General features: G+C 42.8%; 1 protein-coding gene across 2 annotated transcripts in view; it reads left to right on the top strand.

The window, feature by feature from the left end:
- ankfn1b (ankyrin repeat and fibronectin type III domain containing 1b) overlaps positions 1–20,518 on the top strand; it is a 161,103-nt gene that overhangs the window by 45,809 nt on the left and 94,776 nt on the right. For both annotated transcript variants that reach the window (XM_085466044.1, XM_085466045.1), the window contains exon 4: positions 4,356–4,585. In XM_085466044.1, the coding sequence (XP_085322170.1) occupies positions 4,356–4,585 (230 nt within the window). The remainder of the gene's footprint in view (positions 1–4,355; positions 4,586–20,518) is intronic.

Below are 20,518 nucleotides of genomic sequence, written 5' to 3'. Positions count from 1 at the left end.
CCACCAGCTCCTGTGTGAGACTTCTCGGCTGTGCCCTGAGCTTTAACTCACAGGTGTTTCTTCAGTTCATTGCTGGTCTGCTTGCAGTCTGGTCTGCTTTAACCTACTGATGTTTTTTACTATTTATATTATAAGTGAACTATTAAAATGAAGGAGACTTAATATATAGAGAGTTAAGGTTTTCCTACACTGGTAGCATTGCCTTTTATGTAGCGTAGCGTAATAGGAAGAGTGACAGAGAATAAATGTCCTGTTTCAGAAAGAGTGAACTGAGGGCCTGTGTGAGGATTATTTCGATCTGTGAATCATGTAAAAGCTACTCTAAGAATACAAATCTGGAACTTTAAAAAAGAATAATATCGCCACTTCCATCTATGGTGGTATGAAAGTGTTTTTTTTTAAATAAATGTATTAAAGTTACTTAGATGTTTAGGTTCAGTAATAAACTACATTTAATACAATAAGAGAGCTTATTTGTTAAAATTCATGACTAAAGTGAATAAAGTGAACATGGCAGAAGTGAAGCCATTGTCTCTGAAAGAGACTTCCAGTATCCCTGCTTCCCTTTTCCTCCCTCTCGTTACATTTCTCTGTCCTATTTTGGCTGCAGTTTGAACTATGTGAATGTCATCACTAACCCACTTTGGCCGAGTAGCATCGAGTGAATCCCGAGCCCTCGCTGCTCTGATCTGATAAATCTTCCCCTTTACTACGTCTAATAACTCAGCTCTCTGTCAGTGATTGGTTGATTTAGTCCAAGTGCTTCCATCTTATGTCCTTTTACATCTAGACTAATTATCTGGGTCTGATGGCGTGTTGGTGTCTGTCTCTCTGCCTATTTTTTTTCTTCCACGGCTCCTGCTCTGCTGAAAATATCAAATTGAGAGAGAGTTTGGTCTCACGTGGCTGCTTGTTGCCTAGCGACCACTGTCATCGACCATGATGCTGCCTCCCTCTTTCTTTCTCTCTCTACCTCTGTTTATGTCTCGGTATGCAGACAACTTTTTTCTAAAAATCCAAGTTGTTTAATAATCCAGCTGCATTCGGTTTGTGGATTTAAGCAACATCCTGTATTAGGGATCAGGCTCAGTCATTTTGTTGCTTTTATTATTTGGCCCGGCTTTGGCTGCGGCTCAGACTGTGGAACTGATACACAGGTTATATTTCACACTCTGGAGATCATTCATAAGCTCACACAAAACACTCACTGCCAAAAGAGCTGCAGTTTTACTCTTTTAATAATGGATATAATGAATAATGAATCACAGCAGCTGTGGCTCGGGAGGTAGAGCGGGGTGCCTCCAGAGGTTTGAGCCCCAGGGCGTGAGGGGAAAAAGAGCTATGTGTGTACCAAAAAATAAAAATAAATAAATAACACAAAAATGACTTTTCAGCTCCTCGCTTAATCACAAGCTGTCACCACAGCAGGTATCTCCACATGTGTCCAAGCAGTGTGCTCTTCTTTGATCCTCCCAGGATTAAACTGGGGATCTTTCAATTGTTATGCAAATGTAAAAACCACTGCACTGGAGCCACTGTATCTATACAGTTAAGTGCTACATAAATTTGTGTAACCAATAAGAAATGTTCAGTGGATCAGTTCAACTGCTTATTAATGCAAATAACTAATCAGCCAAGCAGCTCGGTGCAATTTGGCATGTAGACATGGTCAAGGCGACTTGTTAAGGTTCAAACGTCATCTAAACGGAGAAGAAAGCGGATTTGGGTGACTTGTAACATGGCATGGTTATTGGTGCTGGTTTGAGTATTTGCTGGGAGTTTCCCACACAACACACAAGAGAGAAAATATCCAGTGAGAGGCAGTTCGAAAATGCCTTACTGGTGCCAGAGGTCAGGGGAGAATGACCAGATTTTGTCAAGCTTATAGGAAGGCAATAGAAACTGAAAAGATTCCTACTACTTACAACCAAGGTATGCAGAAGAGCATCTCTGAATTCACAATGCATTAAAGCTCGAAGCAGATGGTGTATAGCAGTGGAAGACCACCTGGTGTGGACTTCTGCTGAGTTGACTGTACTCAAATGACCTCCACATCCACCAAATCTCAATCCAGTTGAGCACCTTTGGGATGTGGAGGAACAGGAGATTCCCATTGTGGAAGTGCATTTAACAAATCTGCAGCAACTGTGTGATGCCATCATGTCTGAGGACATTCAAATTCAAAAACACTTTATCCCCAAGGAGCCAATTAAAAAGGATGTTTCCAGCATCTTGTTGACAGCAGTTCTGAAGACAAGAGGAGATCCAGCCTGGTATTAGTAAGGTGTACCTAATAAAGTGTGAATATAAATGTAGCCCATTTAATGCATATAACTAATATATTTTTCTTTAAAATAAATATACTGGACTGTAACTTAATGAACCTGACAGGAAAGCCTATATAAAAGATTTTAGTGGCTTTCCACCTCATTTCTCATTTCTTTATTTATCGTCCCTGCTGATAAACTTTTGGTTTACAGACAGGCCCTCAAGAAATTATCCACATAAATAATAAAAGAAACAGTAAAAACCAAATGCAATCATACGACACAATCCTGCAGTAAAGAAAATCACTAAAATTTGCATTAAAGAAACCCAACTAAAGAGTGAAATGATGTAATATGAGGTAACGATATCACATAAACAGATTTAGGAATGCTCCTGTCTGAAAAAGGGAGTTTTTGCACTGCAGCCTCTCTGCTCTGTCATGTCTGTCGTCATTAATACCTGTTTGGTTCTCTGATGGGCTCTTGTTGCTGCTCTCTGCACCTTTCCAGCTTTCCACATGTGCACATGGATGTGAGGAGAGGTGCACTTGGAAGAGCGGGGAGGCTCTCCAGAACAGAGCCATATAAATGCATTACAGCCAAATAGACTGAAAAACATATAAATACCAGTTTTTATATATTTTTCTGGTTTTGACTCCAGTGGTCCTGACTGCACTCAATTATCTGATGTTTTAATAAAAGTATTTACAGCAGAGAAATGTCTGCGACTTTGACCTTCTTAACCTTATACAGTGATTCATTGGGGGCTGGGAAGTACACTGTGTGCTCATTTTCCTACTATAATTTGAGATGATATTTGAATCATGAGCACGTTTCACTGCTGTCGTTGTTAATACCTTGATGAAGACGGCTGATTTTGCTTACTCAGCATATGGCTGCGTGTTTTTTTTGAATGCCGTTGGTCAGATGCCGCAGACGGGATGCGACAAGACGTCTGACGTCCGTCAAATGCAGAGCGATGGAAGTTGTCTCTGATTAGTGGAGCTGAGGCAGTTTCTTTTTTTTTTTTCTTTTTTTTTTTCTTATAAGGTCACAAGATGACATTTCAAACTGATGCATGACACAAGTCATCCTAACGACTGTATAACGAGCTCGATGTTGTTTAAAAGCCTGATAAATAAACTGTTTATATATTTGTATGTCGACTGTGGCAAAGAGGTTGCTCTCATCTGAGGCAGAACTAAGCAGCCAGCCAACAGCTGTTTGTTATAGGTCAGATATTCACAAATAACTAGGCATGCGTATGGAAAATCTGTGTGCAAGTGAACAACATAGCATTGAGGCAAACCAATTACAGCACGTTTTCAGCTGAAGTTTGGATGGAAAAAGTGAAGGTGAAAACTGCATATGTCTCTGCGTCAACTAAAGAGGCTAATAAATACAAGCATGTAAAAAAAAAGAGAAGAAGCTTGGACTGAAAGTGTGAGAATATTTCCACTCCATCAAAGTCTGTACTGCAGATAGTTACCCCTTGAAAATAGCTGTCCAAACATGTATAATGTAATTAAAAGTATTTATAAAAACAACTTTGCGGTTATTTGTTGTCATTTAATCATCACAGAGTTATGTTGGCTCATACGCCAACATAACTCATACGCCAACTTTTTTTTTTTTTTTTTTTTTTTTTTTGTCTGAGGCAGTTTCTGACAGCACTCATCCATCTCTGTGGTGTGACTGTGAGAACTCAGACATCATGTCAGCGCTTTGGAGAAAAACGCCCTCTCTTTCCAGCATATGAAATCATAATCACGCTGTTCAGGAGGCATGGTGAGAATAATGCTGCGGTTATAAAGTATTTTACCTATAAAGGAAGCTAAATTACTTTCTGGAAATGTTTTATGGAAGCAATCAGGGATGATAGCTCAGAATTTGTAGAGTGAGTTTCCAGTAATTGCGCACGGTCCAGTCGGTCCTGCTCTCATTTATTCTCCTGTCTTTTTTCTCCCTTCTTCTCCTTTCTTCTTATTGTTGCCTTCATGTAATGCCACTGTGATGTCTTTATTTGTCTTCAGTTAAGACAAATTAAAGACAATTTGTCTTTCAATTTGTCTTTTTGTTTTCATCCAGGGGAGCTTTGGCGTTTGGAGGATGACATGGAAGGTGACAATGAGACTAGCGGCTGCACCGAGGCCCGTCCACGCTCCCAGTCGCCGTTCTCCCATTTCCGGGCGCGGGCTGCTTACCTGCGCAAGAGCATGTCAGCCGATGAGCACCTAGACATGGGCTCCGACTTTGGCGCAGTGACTGCGGTCGAGGGCAAACAGAACCGTGGGAAGGGAAAGCTAAAGAGGAAGTTTGTAAGTTTGATTCCTTCACTTCCTGTTATTTGATTCGGTCCCACCCAGCCGTGTCCAGCTAAATCCTGTATCATCATGGCGTTGTTTCCTTCATCCCCTTTTTTCACACATCTCAAAGCCGGCTCATTTAAATAGGCACTTAGGATTAAAGGTTTTTCCGGCCACAGAACATATGGCCGTTCGGCAGAGCATGACTTAAGTTTTCTCACTTGCTGTGAGTGCAGCTTCATGCAGACATTCACAGCAGCTCCCAAATGAAGACAGCTCGTCCCACTCGCTCTTTCCTTATCTTTAATTAATTTATACAGCTGTGTGCTTGTGACTCTGTGGCTATTTTCAACTTTACCAAATAAATCCTGCTCGTCACCCTGAGGGAAGGCGACTGTTAACATGTGATGATAAAAACAACCCCCAAAAAACAAGTTATCGCTTTAAAGCTTTGTTGTCCTGATACATGAAAGATAATGAGCAAGAGAAACTATGGTGATCAAAGCTGATAAAGAGGAGAGTGCAAGGAAAAAATCTAGGGCTGACAGTCCTGAGAATACAGCATAAGGTGCAAAATGGTGCAAAATCCATCCATCCATCCATCCATCCATCCATCCATCCATCCATCCATCCATCCATCCGTTCTCTTCTGCTTATCCGATTCAGGGTCACAGGCGGGCTGGGGCCTAACCCAGCTACTTTAGGGTGAGACGCGAGGTACGCCCTGGACAGGTCACCAGTCTGTCACAGGTCCAACACAGGGAGACAGACAACTATTCACACTCACATTCACACCTATAGGCAATTAAGAATTAACCTAACCCCTTTAATTGCATGAGTTTTGGAAGAAGCCAAGCACTTGCAGAGAACATGCAAAATGTAAACAGAAAGGGGCAACAGTGCTAACTACTGCACCACAGTGCAGCTAAAAAATGGAAACAATACCGCAAAAAACACAATGAATTTAGCTGACATGCTACCTATTTTACTTTAGTCTTGCATATATACTCAAGTTTATTCTGTTAAAGTTGAAACAATAGGTAAAAATAAATAAAGTCTATTTTATATATATATAGGGAGGACTGTAGGACTGTAGCTACTCCAGTTTTGGAGCTTTGGCAATTAAAATGACATCCATCAAGTGGTCAGCTTAGGAAACCCAAAGCTGCTGGCTAATTTCAAGCTTCCAAAATTACTGGTCCCTGGTCCTTTTCATTTTATCTAATTAGTAAAGTATAATTACCCCACTTGCTGCTTAAAATGATGTTTTGATTTGAGCTTAATTCCGTAAGCTGCATGTAACAGTGTTGGTTGCGTCAGATCTTTGGGGGGAAATGCTGCCAGACGAGTGCAGCGGGCTTGTTGAAGGCGCATGAAAGATTAAAGACCTGTATATTGTCCGTTAGCCTGTGGATCAGGTAATTGGAGACCTCATTACCAGCCGAAGCGTTGTAATTGATTCTCGGGTGTCACAGGCGCAACAGGAGACCAGGACAGGTTAGTGGATAGCTCAGTGGGAGAATTTAAGGTGTGTGTGGGGTGTTTTTTCTCTGGCATACTGCTGGATGTGGATCACAAGAATATACTTAACTGAACTTTAAATGGGATTAGCCATTTTTTATTTTCCTTTCATACACTTGAGCCAATCAACAGTTTGGTGTCAGATCAGTTCGTGGTCACAATAGTCGGGCTGAAAATAGAAGGGAAGAAGTTCATTTTATTAACTTCCATCACATTTAAACAGTTGGCCATCTTTACTAGAAATGGGAACAGCACTGGATCTGATGACCTGCCGCTGGTGTTTTGGGGTGAGAGTTCACATTGTATTGTCTTCTAGTACACTGTAATTGAGGAAATGTCAAATGTACTTTACTACTGCATCATACCTGCTTTAAATATGTTGTCTTCTCTCTGTATCACTCAGTCTTTTCTTTTTCGTTTGCGGATGCACAGATAAAACATTCAGAGCCGTGTTGTTGCTCAACACTTGTATGCTCTCCAGAGCGACGCGAAAATTGCCGTGACAAAAACAACTACGCCTCAGCCTGCTGCCTCATGCAAACAACTGTTGTGCTGCAGTATTTAGTGTTGTGCTATGGAGGTTGACTGTGACACAGCAGAGAAACAATGCCTTAATATTAGCGCAAGTCGGCCCACACTGCAGAAGGCCTGCCTGCTGGCACGCATGTTAGAAGTAATCTACAGTATCTTTCGGAGATACTAATGGAGGCGGATTAGGTGTTTAAAGGAAAAATGTTTCAGTGTTTTTCATTCTTTGGACTAAATATGGAATTGTAATTATTGTAACAAAAAAGAAAAGACTAAAGCTTTTCAGGTAGGAGTAAGAGAACAGAAGGAGAGAAAGTAACCCGTGTTTGTAAGGCTGCCAAACTCTACATTATGGTCCGAGTTAATTACCTGTTGTAACGATATCAATGCCATCTCCCTTTAAACTGTCACACTCTGTGAGGGCCTATCTTCAGGGTCTTCAGGTCAACAGGCAGTGCTATCTGTTCAGCAACAACTGTCACGGTAAAGCTGTTTTGTATTTTAGACTGAAACACCACTAATCACGTGCTCTACCCAGAACAGAAGCAGCTCGTGGCTTTTACGACCCTTATTGACCTTTCTTTATATTGTTACAAGCTGTACACTTGTGAGTGAAAATGTGTCTCGCTCACCGGGATACCGAAAACACCTCGCACTTTTGTCAACTTTTACTTGTTGAGCTACACAGTCAAGAAACTCTGCAGTTCTGCATATATAAAATCCAGAGTTTCCCACAGTTGTATAACGCCCTCAGTTAGCTGTCACCTTTCTTACAGCATGCTATGTGGCAAAGTTGGAGGAGCAAAGCTGCACAGATGCAGCTCTCTCCACTTCTTTGCAGACACTCTGCTGAGAGAGCCCGGGGGAGAGTGACCAGCTAAATCATGAGTAATCTGACTTTACAGTGATGAATGATTCAGTCTACCATAATTTGCAAATATGAGTATATGAGTATTATGTATTAAGAAACTTGTTGCAAAACACAAGATTTTTTCCCATTTCATTAACTGAATTTATGAAAAATACCACAGTAAGAGAGGTATAAAATAGTATGTTAGCACTCAATAGGTGTTTGCCAAAGAGCTATTAGCTGTTGCCCTGAAGCGTCATCAGAAATGTTCTCAGTGGAAGAGTGGCTGTCAAGAGGGAGAAAAGGCGGAGGTACGCAAAATTACACAAGAACTGGGATGAAACTCAGGTCTTATGGAGTGATGGGTCAAAATGTTTGTAGGAGGTCATGAAAGAGGTAAAACAGCCTTGACTTTCAAGCCTGTTAGAAAAATTGAATTTTTTTTACCTTATGTCAGTACATAAGGCTGTGTACATTAGGTAACGGCTGCACAGTTTTTGTGGTTTTGTGTAGAAAAACACATTTTAAGCCTGTTTAAGCCATATGCAAACCACAGATGATGTAGTTGGACTGTTTGCAGTGTACAAGAGTAATATTACTGTAATATTACAAAGGGATTGCAAATTGTATTTGCAGGAAGGATCATTTTCTCCACTGACAGCAGTGTGCCTTTCAACAGTTATTGTTTCTATCTGCTGTAATTTCATCTCTTGACATGCTGCCTATGCAGTGTAAATATGTATGCATGTATGTGCCTGTGTGTCCTTTATTTATTTAAATGTGTGGCTGACGTGCAAATGCACTCAAAGCCTACTGACAGCAAGCTAAGAGGCTGACTAACCACATAATCAAAGTACAGATCGTATCATTTCTGTTGATTGAATGGCTGTAACTACATAATGGGATGTTCGTGCGTATTCGCTGCACTTTGGTCTGACACATCCTCTGGTGACTCACATAGATTCTCTATTAAAGCAATATATTAAAAATTACACACACAAAAAAAGCACAGGGAACGCAAATAATTGTTTTTCATCATTTCCATATTCACCGGAAACCCACAGGAAACACCACAAGAGAGATTTCAACCAAATCACGTACGTGGATGTGCTCCTCGCATGGTGGCAGGAGTCCTGATACTGTACTGGCAGGAATCTCAGTGGTATCTAGACTGTTGAATAAGGCGAATTATATTCAGCATGCTGCTTTGGTCAAAGGCTCTGGGTCGCCTGGATTGGTTTGAGAAACTTGATATCGCCACCTGCGGCTATGCTCTTTTATGTTATCAGGAAACGGGCACAGAGTGTGCTCGCACATAATAGCTCATAAAAACACACTTAACACACATGAGAAATACTCTGAAAAATCAGACATTTAAAGGCCACTGGCGAGGCTTAGATGAAGACCACAAGTGTTTCTGTGACGTCTGCTTCGCCACTTTATCTATTTGTAAGTCAGCCTGTTTACACCTCGAACGAAAAGCATTGAGCTGAGGTGGTGAGTGCGGGGGGTCTACGAAGCAGCTGATTTACATTTATTCTACTCTTGGTGTATACCCTGACTGACCGTCTGCTCACAAAACACTTGTGGTGATTGGTGAATCCGAGAACACAGAATATATTGTGTTCATAATAAGAATGAGCCTTCCTAGTTGTGTTTGGAATTAGCAAGCGAGGACAGAAGCATCTTCACAGTTTGAAACTCTCCGTGCTCGACAGCCGTTTAGTTTATTCCCCATCTGTCTGAGACAAATTTACGCTACAGACAAAAAAGATAAAACCCTGTTTGGATGGACTGTGTTCTTTTCACGTGGCTCATGGAGCTTTCCATTTGTTTTCATTGCTAAGCCACCATCTGATGTATCCTAAGATGGCTTGTGTACCTCAGTGATCTCAAAATAAATCACACTGGATGCTTTTGTTAGCCGTAAATCCAGCAAACGCATTTTTTTTCTCATTACTGATTCGACGTAGGTCTGTGGGATTCTTGTCCACTAGAGGGCAAGAATGAGCACCTATTGTTGGTAACAATTTCCTGAGAATCCCAGAATTGACTTTATTTTAGGGCTAGTTTTGTTTTAATAACTACCTAGAGTGTTTACCCCTCAGCTGTAAAAAAGGCTGATGTTGTTGTCCACCTGCTAGGTTTGTGGGCAGGCAGGCGGCGGCCTAAAAACCCACGTTTTTGAACACAAGAACTTGAGAAGCAAGTGAGGTAGGATTTTCAAATTCATACCATACGTGCAGGTAGGGTTAGGGCAAGGTTTCTGAAAATCTAACTTAAGAAAGTTGTCACCTCAAATTCAAATTCATAGCACAGAAGCGTCTGCTAGGAGGCTGAGGGGCAACACTGTGTGTTTTTGTTTGTCTGTTTGTGGCTACTCAGCCTCAGAGCTCACAGCTTTTATTCTTCAAGCCTTAATTGATTCTTTATTGTTTTTACTTTATTACATAAAGTGTTTTATCAGTCAGGCTTTCAGCGCTTAAAGTGGACCAGTTCTGCTCATTTCCAGCTCCTTATTTGTATTCTTTGGACTCTGTTAAAGCAGCTTTGCATTATTCATGGGTCATTGTTTTTCTGACTGGGCATTGATGTAGCCCCACATTTCTGTGTGAAACAAGCCGTTTTAGGGCCTCTAGATTAAAGCCACCCTCTGTTTTGGGCAACTTTTTTCTGATTTGCTGCCCTGTGCAAACAGAAGGTTTGAACAGCAGGTGGGGCCAGAGTTGTGTACCTGCTGTTTAGCTTAGATTTAAGAGCTACTTTAAGAGAATCCATCGCTATATATGAGAAAAATCAGCAGCGTTATGATAGGCCAGAGTTAAACAAGAGGTAAGATGTGACCTTGAAGAAATCAGTGCATCACCGTTTTCTTCAAGGTCACATTGAAGAAAACAAATCATGCAGACGATTTGTCGAATCATTATGGTAATGATTCGACAAATTGTCTGCATGGGATTTTTTCATGTTCTGGTACCACATGAAGTTGCCAGGATAACATAGATACTCAGCTTTGTTAATTGTTAATTCATAGAGCAGTGTGTAATCACCTTGTTAATTGCCACTGGCCTGTTGGCAAACAAGCTGGCATTCACCGGTGGCAGAGGCCAATGTTTATCCGTGTCCCGTCTGTTTTGCTGTCTTTATATCTGGGATCCAGATTCATAAATATGTAGGATGAGATTTCTTTGTTCTCTGGCACAAAAGGAGGAATAAATAACAGCAAAAACAAAATAAAAACCCCAGATTAGGCTTCAGACACTGACAAAATTGTTTTCTGAACATTGGTTTAGGCATGGGCCAGGCATTTCACAATGATAGATCACTGGTAATGGGTAAAACCCAGTACAAAAGTAGGTAAGGGTCTCAGCCTGGGAAGTCATGTTGTGAGCATGATTGCAATAATGTCATATTTTTGTATTCACTGTGCCAACATCACCTAAAGCCAGAGATGACGGAGTTAAAAAGGACAGCAGCAGCACTTTGAGAGCTTCATAATTTCCTCTGGCTGACTAACTTCAGTTGAAATAGGATAGAGGAGTGCAGCCTCAAGGCCCTTTATAATGTTAACACAGTGATTACTGGGGTAATTAGTCTGACGGTGTGGCCAACATGGAGGCAGAGGAAGAAGTGGTTATGGGAGCTAATTCTCATTTTTCTTTTTTTGCCCTGTTTTGCTCTAATATTCATAAACAATTATTATAAACTGCTGTGTGCAGAGGTCGGGCCCTCTGATAAACAGATAAAATCACACAGGTTCACTAAAGCAGCACCTGTGGAACTTAACTCAGTGCTGATCGTCATTGTTGTCCCGAGTAATGTTAATACTGTTTTAAACTGTCTTGATGTATAGTTTTAATTTGGACCCCAGGAACTTGTAACTTGGTAAATCACCCCCTGAAAAATGATTGCCAAATGGCTGAACAATTTTTTTTATGCCTGCCTCTATAGCAAACTGCAGCTCTATGTGCACCAGTAATTATTGTTACATATACGTTAGATAATCCAGCTTCTGCGCATCCAGAATGGTTTGTCGTGTTTGCTTGTTGGGAGGTTTTTCATCACATTTTGCAGGCTTAGTTCTGTTATCGTGGTTTAGGCCACGATTTCATACTCTGCTGTCTTTGATCAGAGATTCTGGTGCAGTGAGGATTTTTCTTCAAGATTAGCCTGCTCTTGATCCCAAATTGCCAATATGAAAACTCAACCAGCTGTATAACGATGAGGGCACGAAAAGATGAAGTGCTGGGTGAAAACACCTTCACTTTTCTTTCACTTTGAGATCACTGTAAGATCTATCATGAGATGCCCTTTCATCTTATTCTCCGGTCTTTGGTGCTCTCTTCAAGTTTATCTTGTATCAACTAGCTGTAAAGCACACGAGAGCTTGTCTTGTCTCTTTAAAGATTATTTAAAGGATCTCCAGTCCTTTGCTGTTTTCTCTCATTCTGACTGACTCTCTATCTACTCAGCTCAAGGTTACTACATCTTACTACAAAAATATATTTTACTCAAATCATTAAGTGCACACTGGAGTACCAGGGGTGTCGTACCGTCAAATATAAAGCCACCCATCATGTCTTTATATTTTGCTTCCAAGAAACCAGTCAGTCTGTTTCAGCGATCTTGATCAATAGTCCTCCAGACTTTCTGAAGCTTTTACCTGACAATGATTTTTGAAAACTTTTTGAAGCAACTCAACATCTGACCTCATTCAAACATAAAAAACCCACCTAACTCAAGGATCAGTGCCGTGTCTGCACATGACAGACAACTTATCAAAGAAACAATTTAAAATGATATCTTTAGGAACTTTGTTGCTGGGAAACCCTAGGAAAAATGCCAAAGATATTACAGCTTAACAGGCATAAAACAGTCATTTTTACACCAACAAAGGGATTGCCATAGAGTGATCCGAAAACACTGTGTGTGTCCCCCACGTATGCCAAATTACATATCCTCAGTATGTACAGAGGTATGTGAGGAGAGAGGTATAACAGTGAGCATCTATAGCTGTGTGTAAGGAGGCTCTGTCATGGTTTGGGGTCTGTGATTTTGGGAATCCTCTCAAAATCGATGGAATTATGAACACAGAAAAGTGTCATTAGATTTGATTCACCATGGAATACGGTCTGGAAAGCATCTGATTGGCACTGGTGTCATTTTTCAGCACGACAATGATCCCAAACACACAATGTAGCACTGTCAGTCATGGATTGGCCTCCCCAGAGCCTGGACGCACACCTTACTGAAGCAGTGTGGGATCATCTTGACAGAGAACAAAACAAAAGCCAGTCGACATTCAAACAAGAGCTTTGAATGTCCTTCAAGAAGCCTGGAGACCTATTCCTGAAGACTACTTAAAGAAATGACAAAAAATGTTACATAAGAGATTTTAGGCTCTGTAATAATAAAGGTGGTCATACCAAATATTGATGTTCAAGCATGTTTGAATTATTTTTGCCTTATATACTGTGTGCATACAGTGTAAATTTGCACGTTTTAATAAATCAGTGCACCTATTTCCCATTTTCCTTGCAGAATATACAGAAACAAGGTGTAGCTCAACAGTTTTTGCACACTGCTCTATTTAATACTAGTCTCATTGATAACATTCCCCAATGTTTGTGTCTCTGTGCGTCTGCCTTCTGTGTTCATTCTTCTGGAGACCACAAGGTGGCATCACGATCCCACAGAATAGAGTTCCTGCCTGACAGGCTGTCTCTCCTTCATCTCGCTGCTGTGTTCACTGCCTGTGTGACTGAACTGTTACCTGGGTGGTGCTTGAGGTTTCTCTCTGGTGACTCATTCATCCTGAGATGACTAACACACAGACACCACAGTGGACTGCCATCGGAGCCAAGCTTTGGCTGCGGACAGTCTACTAGCATTCATTATCTATGGAGACTTTTATTGGAATGCACAGCAGCAGGCAGAAAGGGGGAAGGAGAAGCCAAGCTCTTGGCCACTTTGTGTCAATGAAACAGTGCTGTTTTTGTGTGCTCAGCATTCCCGCGCTGAGCGCCGATTTGACAATCAGGGGCGCTTACCGGTGTCTCACCGAGCCGAGCCCCACAAAGCGACTGTCTGGCTCATGAGCTTGTGCTTGCACGGCGAGCCTCTCTCACCCTCCGTCTTTCCTGTCACTCTCCCCCGCAATGCAGATGTGGGACGGGTTAAAGCAGTAAAACGATTAATGACTGCAAACAAACAACGGCAGCCGCAGCAAAATGGGTTTTGTGGAGTGTCTCTTAATGTAAACTGATTTCAACACATCATTTTTAATTACCTGCATTAGTGGCTGGAGTCTGGAACATTCGTAGTCTGCTTGGTTACACTTGGCTTTTTATTTTGGTACACACTCATACGCTATTACTCAGATGCCCGTGCACACTCACGTCTACACATATAATTCATCCCCATTTTCAGGCATACCCTCCTCTTTACAGCATCAACTGTTGCTCTTTCCATCCACTTTCATGCACTTGAGCATGGCCAAAGATCAGAACCACAGTATGGCTGTTTTACCTACAAACATAAGCAAAAAACATCCTGTTATTTGAATATGCCGGACTTCTTTTTGGTGAAATACCTGTGTAAAGAACCTCTCTCATCCCCATCTCCATCTCTCTTTGGTTCTTTTTGCACTCAGACCCGGGATTTCGGTTCCTTATTGACATCGGAGCTCTTGCAGCGGATTACTGTGGAGTCTGTAGTTCACTAATGATGATGTATGATAATCTCCTTTGTTCCCCCCCCCCCCCATTTTTTTCCCTTCCTTTCTCCCATGCGCCTATTTAAACCCTCTAAGCTATCAAACATCCTAACCACTGGCTGTATTTTAGGCATTGTGCTTACCAGATTTGAAATCTCTTGTTCTGTTTTCCCCGGCCTTCACCGCTGCAGAAACAGACACTGAAGTTTGTGTCTTTCCTTAATCCCCAACCTCCCGCAGCCCTACAGCAGGATGGTGGCGTGATGTTGCCCAGCCTTTAACTCTGCATCAGGTTAACCTGTGGCCTGACTCTCCAGTTGCCAGTAGGTATCAATGACCTGGATGCAGGGAATGGGGTGTGGTCTTGAACACCTCCCGACTTACTACCACTTGATTATGTTCTCCTTAAACATTTTACACTGAGAGATTTTCCCCTTAAAATCCCCCTTAGCCTACCATGCACAGCATTAAATACCGTATGCTCTGTATATTTTTATTCTAACACTTCCATGCTTACGTTGTGTAAAATATTATAACCATGGACACTGCGCTCTGGGAAGTTTTTTGGATTTCCCCCTCACTCAGCTTGACATTTAAACATTTTCTGACTCCCCGAACGTGTAGCCGTGCTTACTGGATGGTAAAACATAATTCAAGAGATTATGCCCGCTCCCACCCAAGTTGTTTATTATTACTGCAGGATACGAGTAGTTCTGCAGTCGTGCCCTCTCGTTCAATACCTTTTCCATTCAGAGCGAGAAGAGAAATTGCATCAGGTTTTTTTTTTTTGGGGGGGGGGCGGCGTGTGTTCTCACAGGGCTATATGGAAAAGCCTCTCAGCAGCTGTTCATCTGTTATGGTGATGGGGCTCTTGGCAAACCCTTTTCCAAACAGAGGCCCACACACTGGCTGTGTAAAGGCATTTCACATGCCTGCGAGCTTGCAGACTTAGACCCCCTGGAGCCATCTGAGCGCACTCCACCCAGCTTTGGAGGCTTTGTTCAGTAAAGCATCAATCGAGGATACCTGTTTTGATGTCGACCGGGTCTCTGCCTTGTCTTTCTAGATTATTCTCAAAAGTCAGTCAGTACTCTTCATATGCTTTGGGCATTAAGAGCCTGTACTATTTGGGTACTGTTTGAGCAGGTCATGTGAGGACCATGAAATCAGCGTATAAGAGATTTGCTGCTGTGTCGATCTATCTTTCCTATACACAGGTCATAGGGCTGTCTTGTGTTTTCTAGCTGGCCGTTGTGAAAAACTAGTGTTCGCACTAGTGTTTTGTTATAGGGGGAGAATGGACAGACTTAAATAAAGCAAACACATGAAGGATGCCTGGCAGCCCCTACAGGAACTAACATATATGTATGCATATGCATGGGCGAGGATGACATGCATCAAGATACCTAATCAGCTCAGAAATTTGTCAAACACACAAACTTCTAAACTGGTTCGTTGCTCTGCAAGAAACCTTTCACCATACAGCGCCTGCCGTCACACATTCCTCTGTCAGTGTCAGTGTACAGCTCTCCAGCTCTCGTAATTAAACTCAAAAAGATTTTAAAAAAGGTGGTACGACCTCGAGTCCTGATCAGCGATTGCACTTTACAAGTTAAAAAGAATCCCAGTGGACACAACAACTGGCTGTGGACCCAACCAGCCGCTCGTAGCTGTTATAATCGCCTAATTGCCCGACCCTATAAGGTAATCTACCACATCTACTCCAGCCTGACTCTCAGTATGGTCGTATTGGCTCTCTTGCTGCTTTTGAATGTCTTGTTTGAAGTTGTTTTTAATGGTCAGCTAATTTTCTGTATGTGTTTGCAACAATTTTGCCTGCGTCTTCCTCTTCCCCCCGCAATGTTTATTTGCACTGTGCCCACTGTATTTTTCAAGTAATCCTGCACAAAACAAACTACCCCTTCACCTCCACCCCTCCCCCCGCTCCTCCTTTGCATATTCCATCTCATCTGACCTCCTTAATAACTGACATCGGTCTTCTTCCCTCTGTCGTTCCTTTTCCGCACCTATCACTTATACCACACTTGTCTTAGTTTTGCCTTCTTCCCCTCTGACTCTCTTTTCCATCTGTGTCTCTGTGACCTGCTCTTTCCTCGCCTTGACCCCTCCTTTTTATTGGTCTCCCGCTGTTGCACCTACCGAGAGCCAACCACCTGTCAAGCTGATCCCTGCCTGATGAGGTCAACCTTAAGTGGGCCTGAGCCAGGGCCAGAACCCAGGTTTTGAGTGGTTCTCAGGGTCTAGGGCCCTCCGGCACAAAAGCGGGGCCAAAAGCATTTCTTTGAGAGCACCAAAAAAAAATCTCCTGTCTCCTCGTCTCCCTTTCTCTGGGCCTCCCTCGCTCCCTTCATCTCCTCCTTCCCTCCCCTCTGCCCCCGTCCAGACTCTCTGTCTGCACTGACACCGCCTTTAATAAGGGGGAGCGGGGCGCACTGTTTATTTGTGTGGTGCGAGGTTAAAAACTTCCCCCTTAATTGACATTCCGGTAACACTTTCCAATAATGGGGCGAGCAATTTCCTTGAAATTGATGTGTGTCCACCGCAAGGAAAAACACCGCTTCTAGCTTTCACTCACCCATGGATGACCTACACTTGCGCCACATCTTTGTCCCTGTGTGTGTGTGTGTGTCTATGTGTGTGCGTGTGCTTGTGTCAGCGTGAGAAATTGCACGAATGGCCTTTGGCTGGCAACGGCAACGTGTTTGTGTTTGTAAAAAAAAAAAAGAAAGAAAGAAAAAGGGAAAAGAAGGCGAGTACCATCATAGCACGCCTGTCTTCTGCTGGTATGTGCTTGTCGGGGTGTTCATGAATATGAATGGCTGCATATTTTGCCTGCGTAATATGCGCATGTAAGAATATGCATATCTGTGTTCTGTTTGTTTTTCCTGTTTATTGCGTCTTTGCTTTTTATTTCTCTGCCCGGCGAGATGGCTGTAAATCAGATATTTTTATTTAACCCGCACACTGATGAAAACAAAAACAAATTTACGGTAGATGGCCTATTTTCCTCTCCGCTCTGTTAATGCCCGTCTATGAGTATGCAAACATAAACATCTCCCTCTATTGCATCCTTGGCCTAAACGGTGACCACTGGTTAGGACTTGTGGTCTAATGACGGTTGGTGTTAAATGTGTTTGCGTGCATGTGTGTGTGTGTGTTAGGCGGCGAAATAGAGCGCGTAAGGGACAGTATGTGTCAATAAGTTGATGTGTAAGTGCGAGTGTATGTGTGTGTGTGTGTGCCTGTGTGTGGCTTCAGGCAGACGCTGGCTGGTTCCTGGCCTTGTCATTCTGTCTCCCACACACTCTCTGATGTGGTTTGAGGCTGCGGCTTTCACTGTGGAGGGGGATCGCCACCGCACACACTCACACTGTTCTCACATGTCTGTGGAAACACACATTGCGCACTGGTATGCAGTCACATTCTCAGAAATGCCGACACACATACCGAGCAAACGCACCAGCGTACGCACACATGCGTGCGGCTCGGCCCTTAAACGATGTAACAAAACGACGCCGGGCCTGCCAAAGCGTCTGAATGGACACCGGAGCGCATTCATAGATTAACACACACACACACACACACAGCTCTAGACGCCATCCGTGGTGCTGGTGGGCTCTCACAATAAGCGGTTGGTTAAATAATATCAAAGACAGATGTTGGCTCTGGTCCCATCATACTTTGTGTGTGTGTTTTTATCGTGTGTCTGTGATTGAGAAACAGGAGGGGAAGCGCTGATCTGCAGATCCCTGGGAACACGTTTCTTTTTGCGTATGTAGGTATTCATTGGTGGCATTAAAAAATGTTTGGGAAAATACAGACATAGAATTCATCTGGACAGTTCTTCTTGTTGAGGGACTGGGGTGCATGAGGGTTGCAAAGTGGTTTGCAGATACTCAGCAACTGTGGGCAAGCTAAATTGAACTTTACTGTATCACATTTTTTCCCCTGGTGTATTTGGCTAGCTAGATATGAAGGATTTCGCACAGAATGCTTTCATTTCTCCAATAAAAGGTGCGCTGCGTGGGTAAAATGGTAAGAATCGGTTAAAGAAAATACACCTTAACAGGAAAGGGTGTGACAGCAGAGTGCACTGTGAAGGGAAAGAATCCATCCGTCCATCCATCCCTCCGACTTCTTTCGCTTATCCAATTCAGGGACGGGAGGGGGGGGGGGTACCAAGTGCCTTGGGGTGAGAGGTGGGGTAAACGTCACTGTTATGGCGAGCGATGTCAGTGATGTCACACAGTGACGTGACACCATCGCCTTTCTCAGATTTGTACAGCTTTATTTAAGGACAAATTGTTTTCCGCAGCAAGTCATTTTTAATTTTAGTTAAAGTGAAATCTAAAGTTTCAAACCAGAAATCTTTCAATTTTTTCAGTGTACACAGCTACAACATGTAAAGCACAGTCTGCAATACTGTGCACAGGACCGACGCAGAAAACCATAAAGCAGCTTAAACTCTCACAGTCTCACATTCTCCTCTCGAAATGTTCTCCTTGAACTCTGTGTTTTGGCTCGTGTCATCACATCGCATCAGTTTTTCTCGAGTGTTTGCCTTAAACTGTGTCTCAGAATGAAGGATGATAGATTGAGTTGTCAAGTTCGGTTGACAAAAAAAACCACACAAAAAGTTGCTGCCTGCCAAGGTTGGGACCAGCAGTTGGAGCTGCTGACCTTAGTGTTGAAAACGTGTGTTTTACCTCCTAACCCACCCCTGCACCAGTGAGTCTTTGCACTCAGTGTTTCTATGTTAAAGTCTATTTTATTTTACTCACAATGAGAGCAAAACAGTGTGAAATGGCAAGAACAAAAACGCAGAAATGTGTTAATGTGATGCACAAAAGATTCTTAAAAGTGGCAAGGTATGGTTTACAGTAACCAGTAATGCACAGGTTTAAAGTCAAAGAATTATATCAGCTGTTTTTCTAAGAAAAAAAATCTGCACACACGTACTGCAGAAAGGAAGTTCTGCTTTCCCCTCACTCTCACATTTAAACACACTCTCACCTTCACTTACACACACATATATAGATAGTGAGCCTGAATATAAACTCTGTTACTGACCCCTCCTGGTTGCGTGATGAATTGGATATTTGGATTGACCCGTATACAGCTGTACTAATCTTAAACAAATATCTCCTCGACAAGTGAAATATGTCGTGTATCATTTGAAGGGAGGGCGAGGAGCAGTGCAGGGATCCCAAAAAAAGATCCTCGGTTCTGTGAAGTTTGACAGAACAGTTTATATTTCTTTATTTTTTTATGCATGGTAATAGTTCCTTGGCTTCAAAAGCAGAAACCCGTGGATTGAACATGCCTTGTGTCAACAAACCAGTCGCAATGGTACAAAAGGCAGGTTGGATTTACAGATTTATGCTTTTAATAACAAATTGTGACCCTTGTACCAGTTCTGGTGAGCCTGTACCTACTGCTACCCCAGATTAGTGCTCTTGGTTGGCAGGTGTGGATGTTCTCTGGAACTGAAACTTACTGAATCACTGGTACTCTCCTAAAACAATTGAGTTCCCTCAAATCCTAACAGGCTTTTTCCCATAGCCCTCTTCTGTTCTTCCACCCTTCACCTTGTCTCTCTAAGGGGATTCCTGGTTATCAATAATGGCCTCTGCCACTCCCACAGCTGTTTCTGTCTCTTAGAGGGCCTCTTGAGGGGCCCTGCCGTCCCTTATTTTCTGCAAGCCTGTCTCTTTAAGGTGGTGTTTGTTTATGCCGAGGCTTAGCTCAGTGAGACCTGTGCAGGCTCAGTGCTGGGCTCCTTTCATAGGGGCTCCATTTTGTTCTTAATAAAATGGCACTCAGTGGCCGGGGGACTGGCAGGCACCCAGCTCCCTAGGAAACCAAAGAATGCTGGCCTTCATTTAGCGACAAACAGCCACTGCCTGAGGAGGGTAGTTCTCCACTCTTGCTCCTCAATACTACTGCTGCTGAGGCCTGTGTATGTGTGTGAGTGTGTGTCAATATGGAATGGGGTCACGGTTGAAGGAGTCAGGTATGGCGACTCCTCTCATAGCTCGTCTCCTGTTGACGTTTGCTTATACCATTCTGTCCTTTCTGTCCCTGTCTTGGCTGGCCACTTGAAAACACACAGCACCTCTTCTCCACGTCCGCCGCTCCTCTCGCCCCCACGCTCTCTCTCCATCACTTGTGTGAATGTGAATGGTGGGAACAGAGCAGCCATTAAGATGCATATTTAGAAGGGTTTACCCCTCCCCCCCCATCTCCCATACGCTCTCATAACACACACATACACATACTGTAAGTCACTAAGAGCGCCTGTCATCGGAGA

Source organism: Copadichromis virginalis, linkage group LG8 (genome assembly GCF_057382275.1).
Source record: "Copadichromis virginalis isolate Kocher_CV1m ecotype Utaka linkage group LG8, C_Virginalis_male_GT1.1, whole genome shotgun sequence".
Taxonomy (NCBI): Eukaryota; Metazoa; Chordata; class Actinopteri; order Cichliformes; family Cichlidae; genus Copadichromis; species Copadichromis virginalis.
The sequence above is the reverse complement of the archived record's forward strand: the minus strand, read 5'-3'. Positions and strand labels throughout refer to the sequence as shown.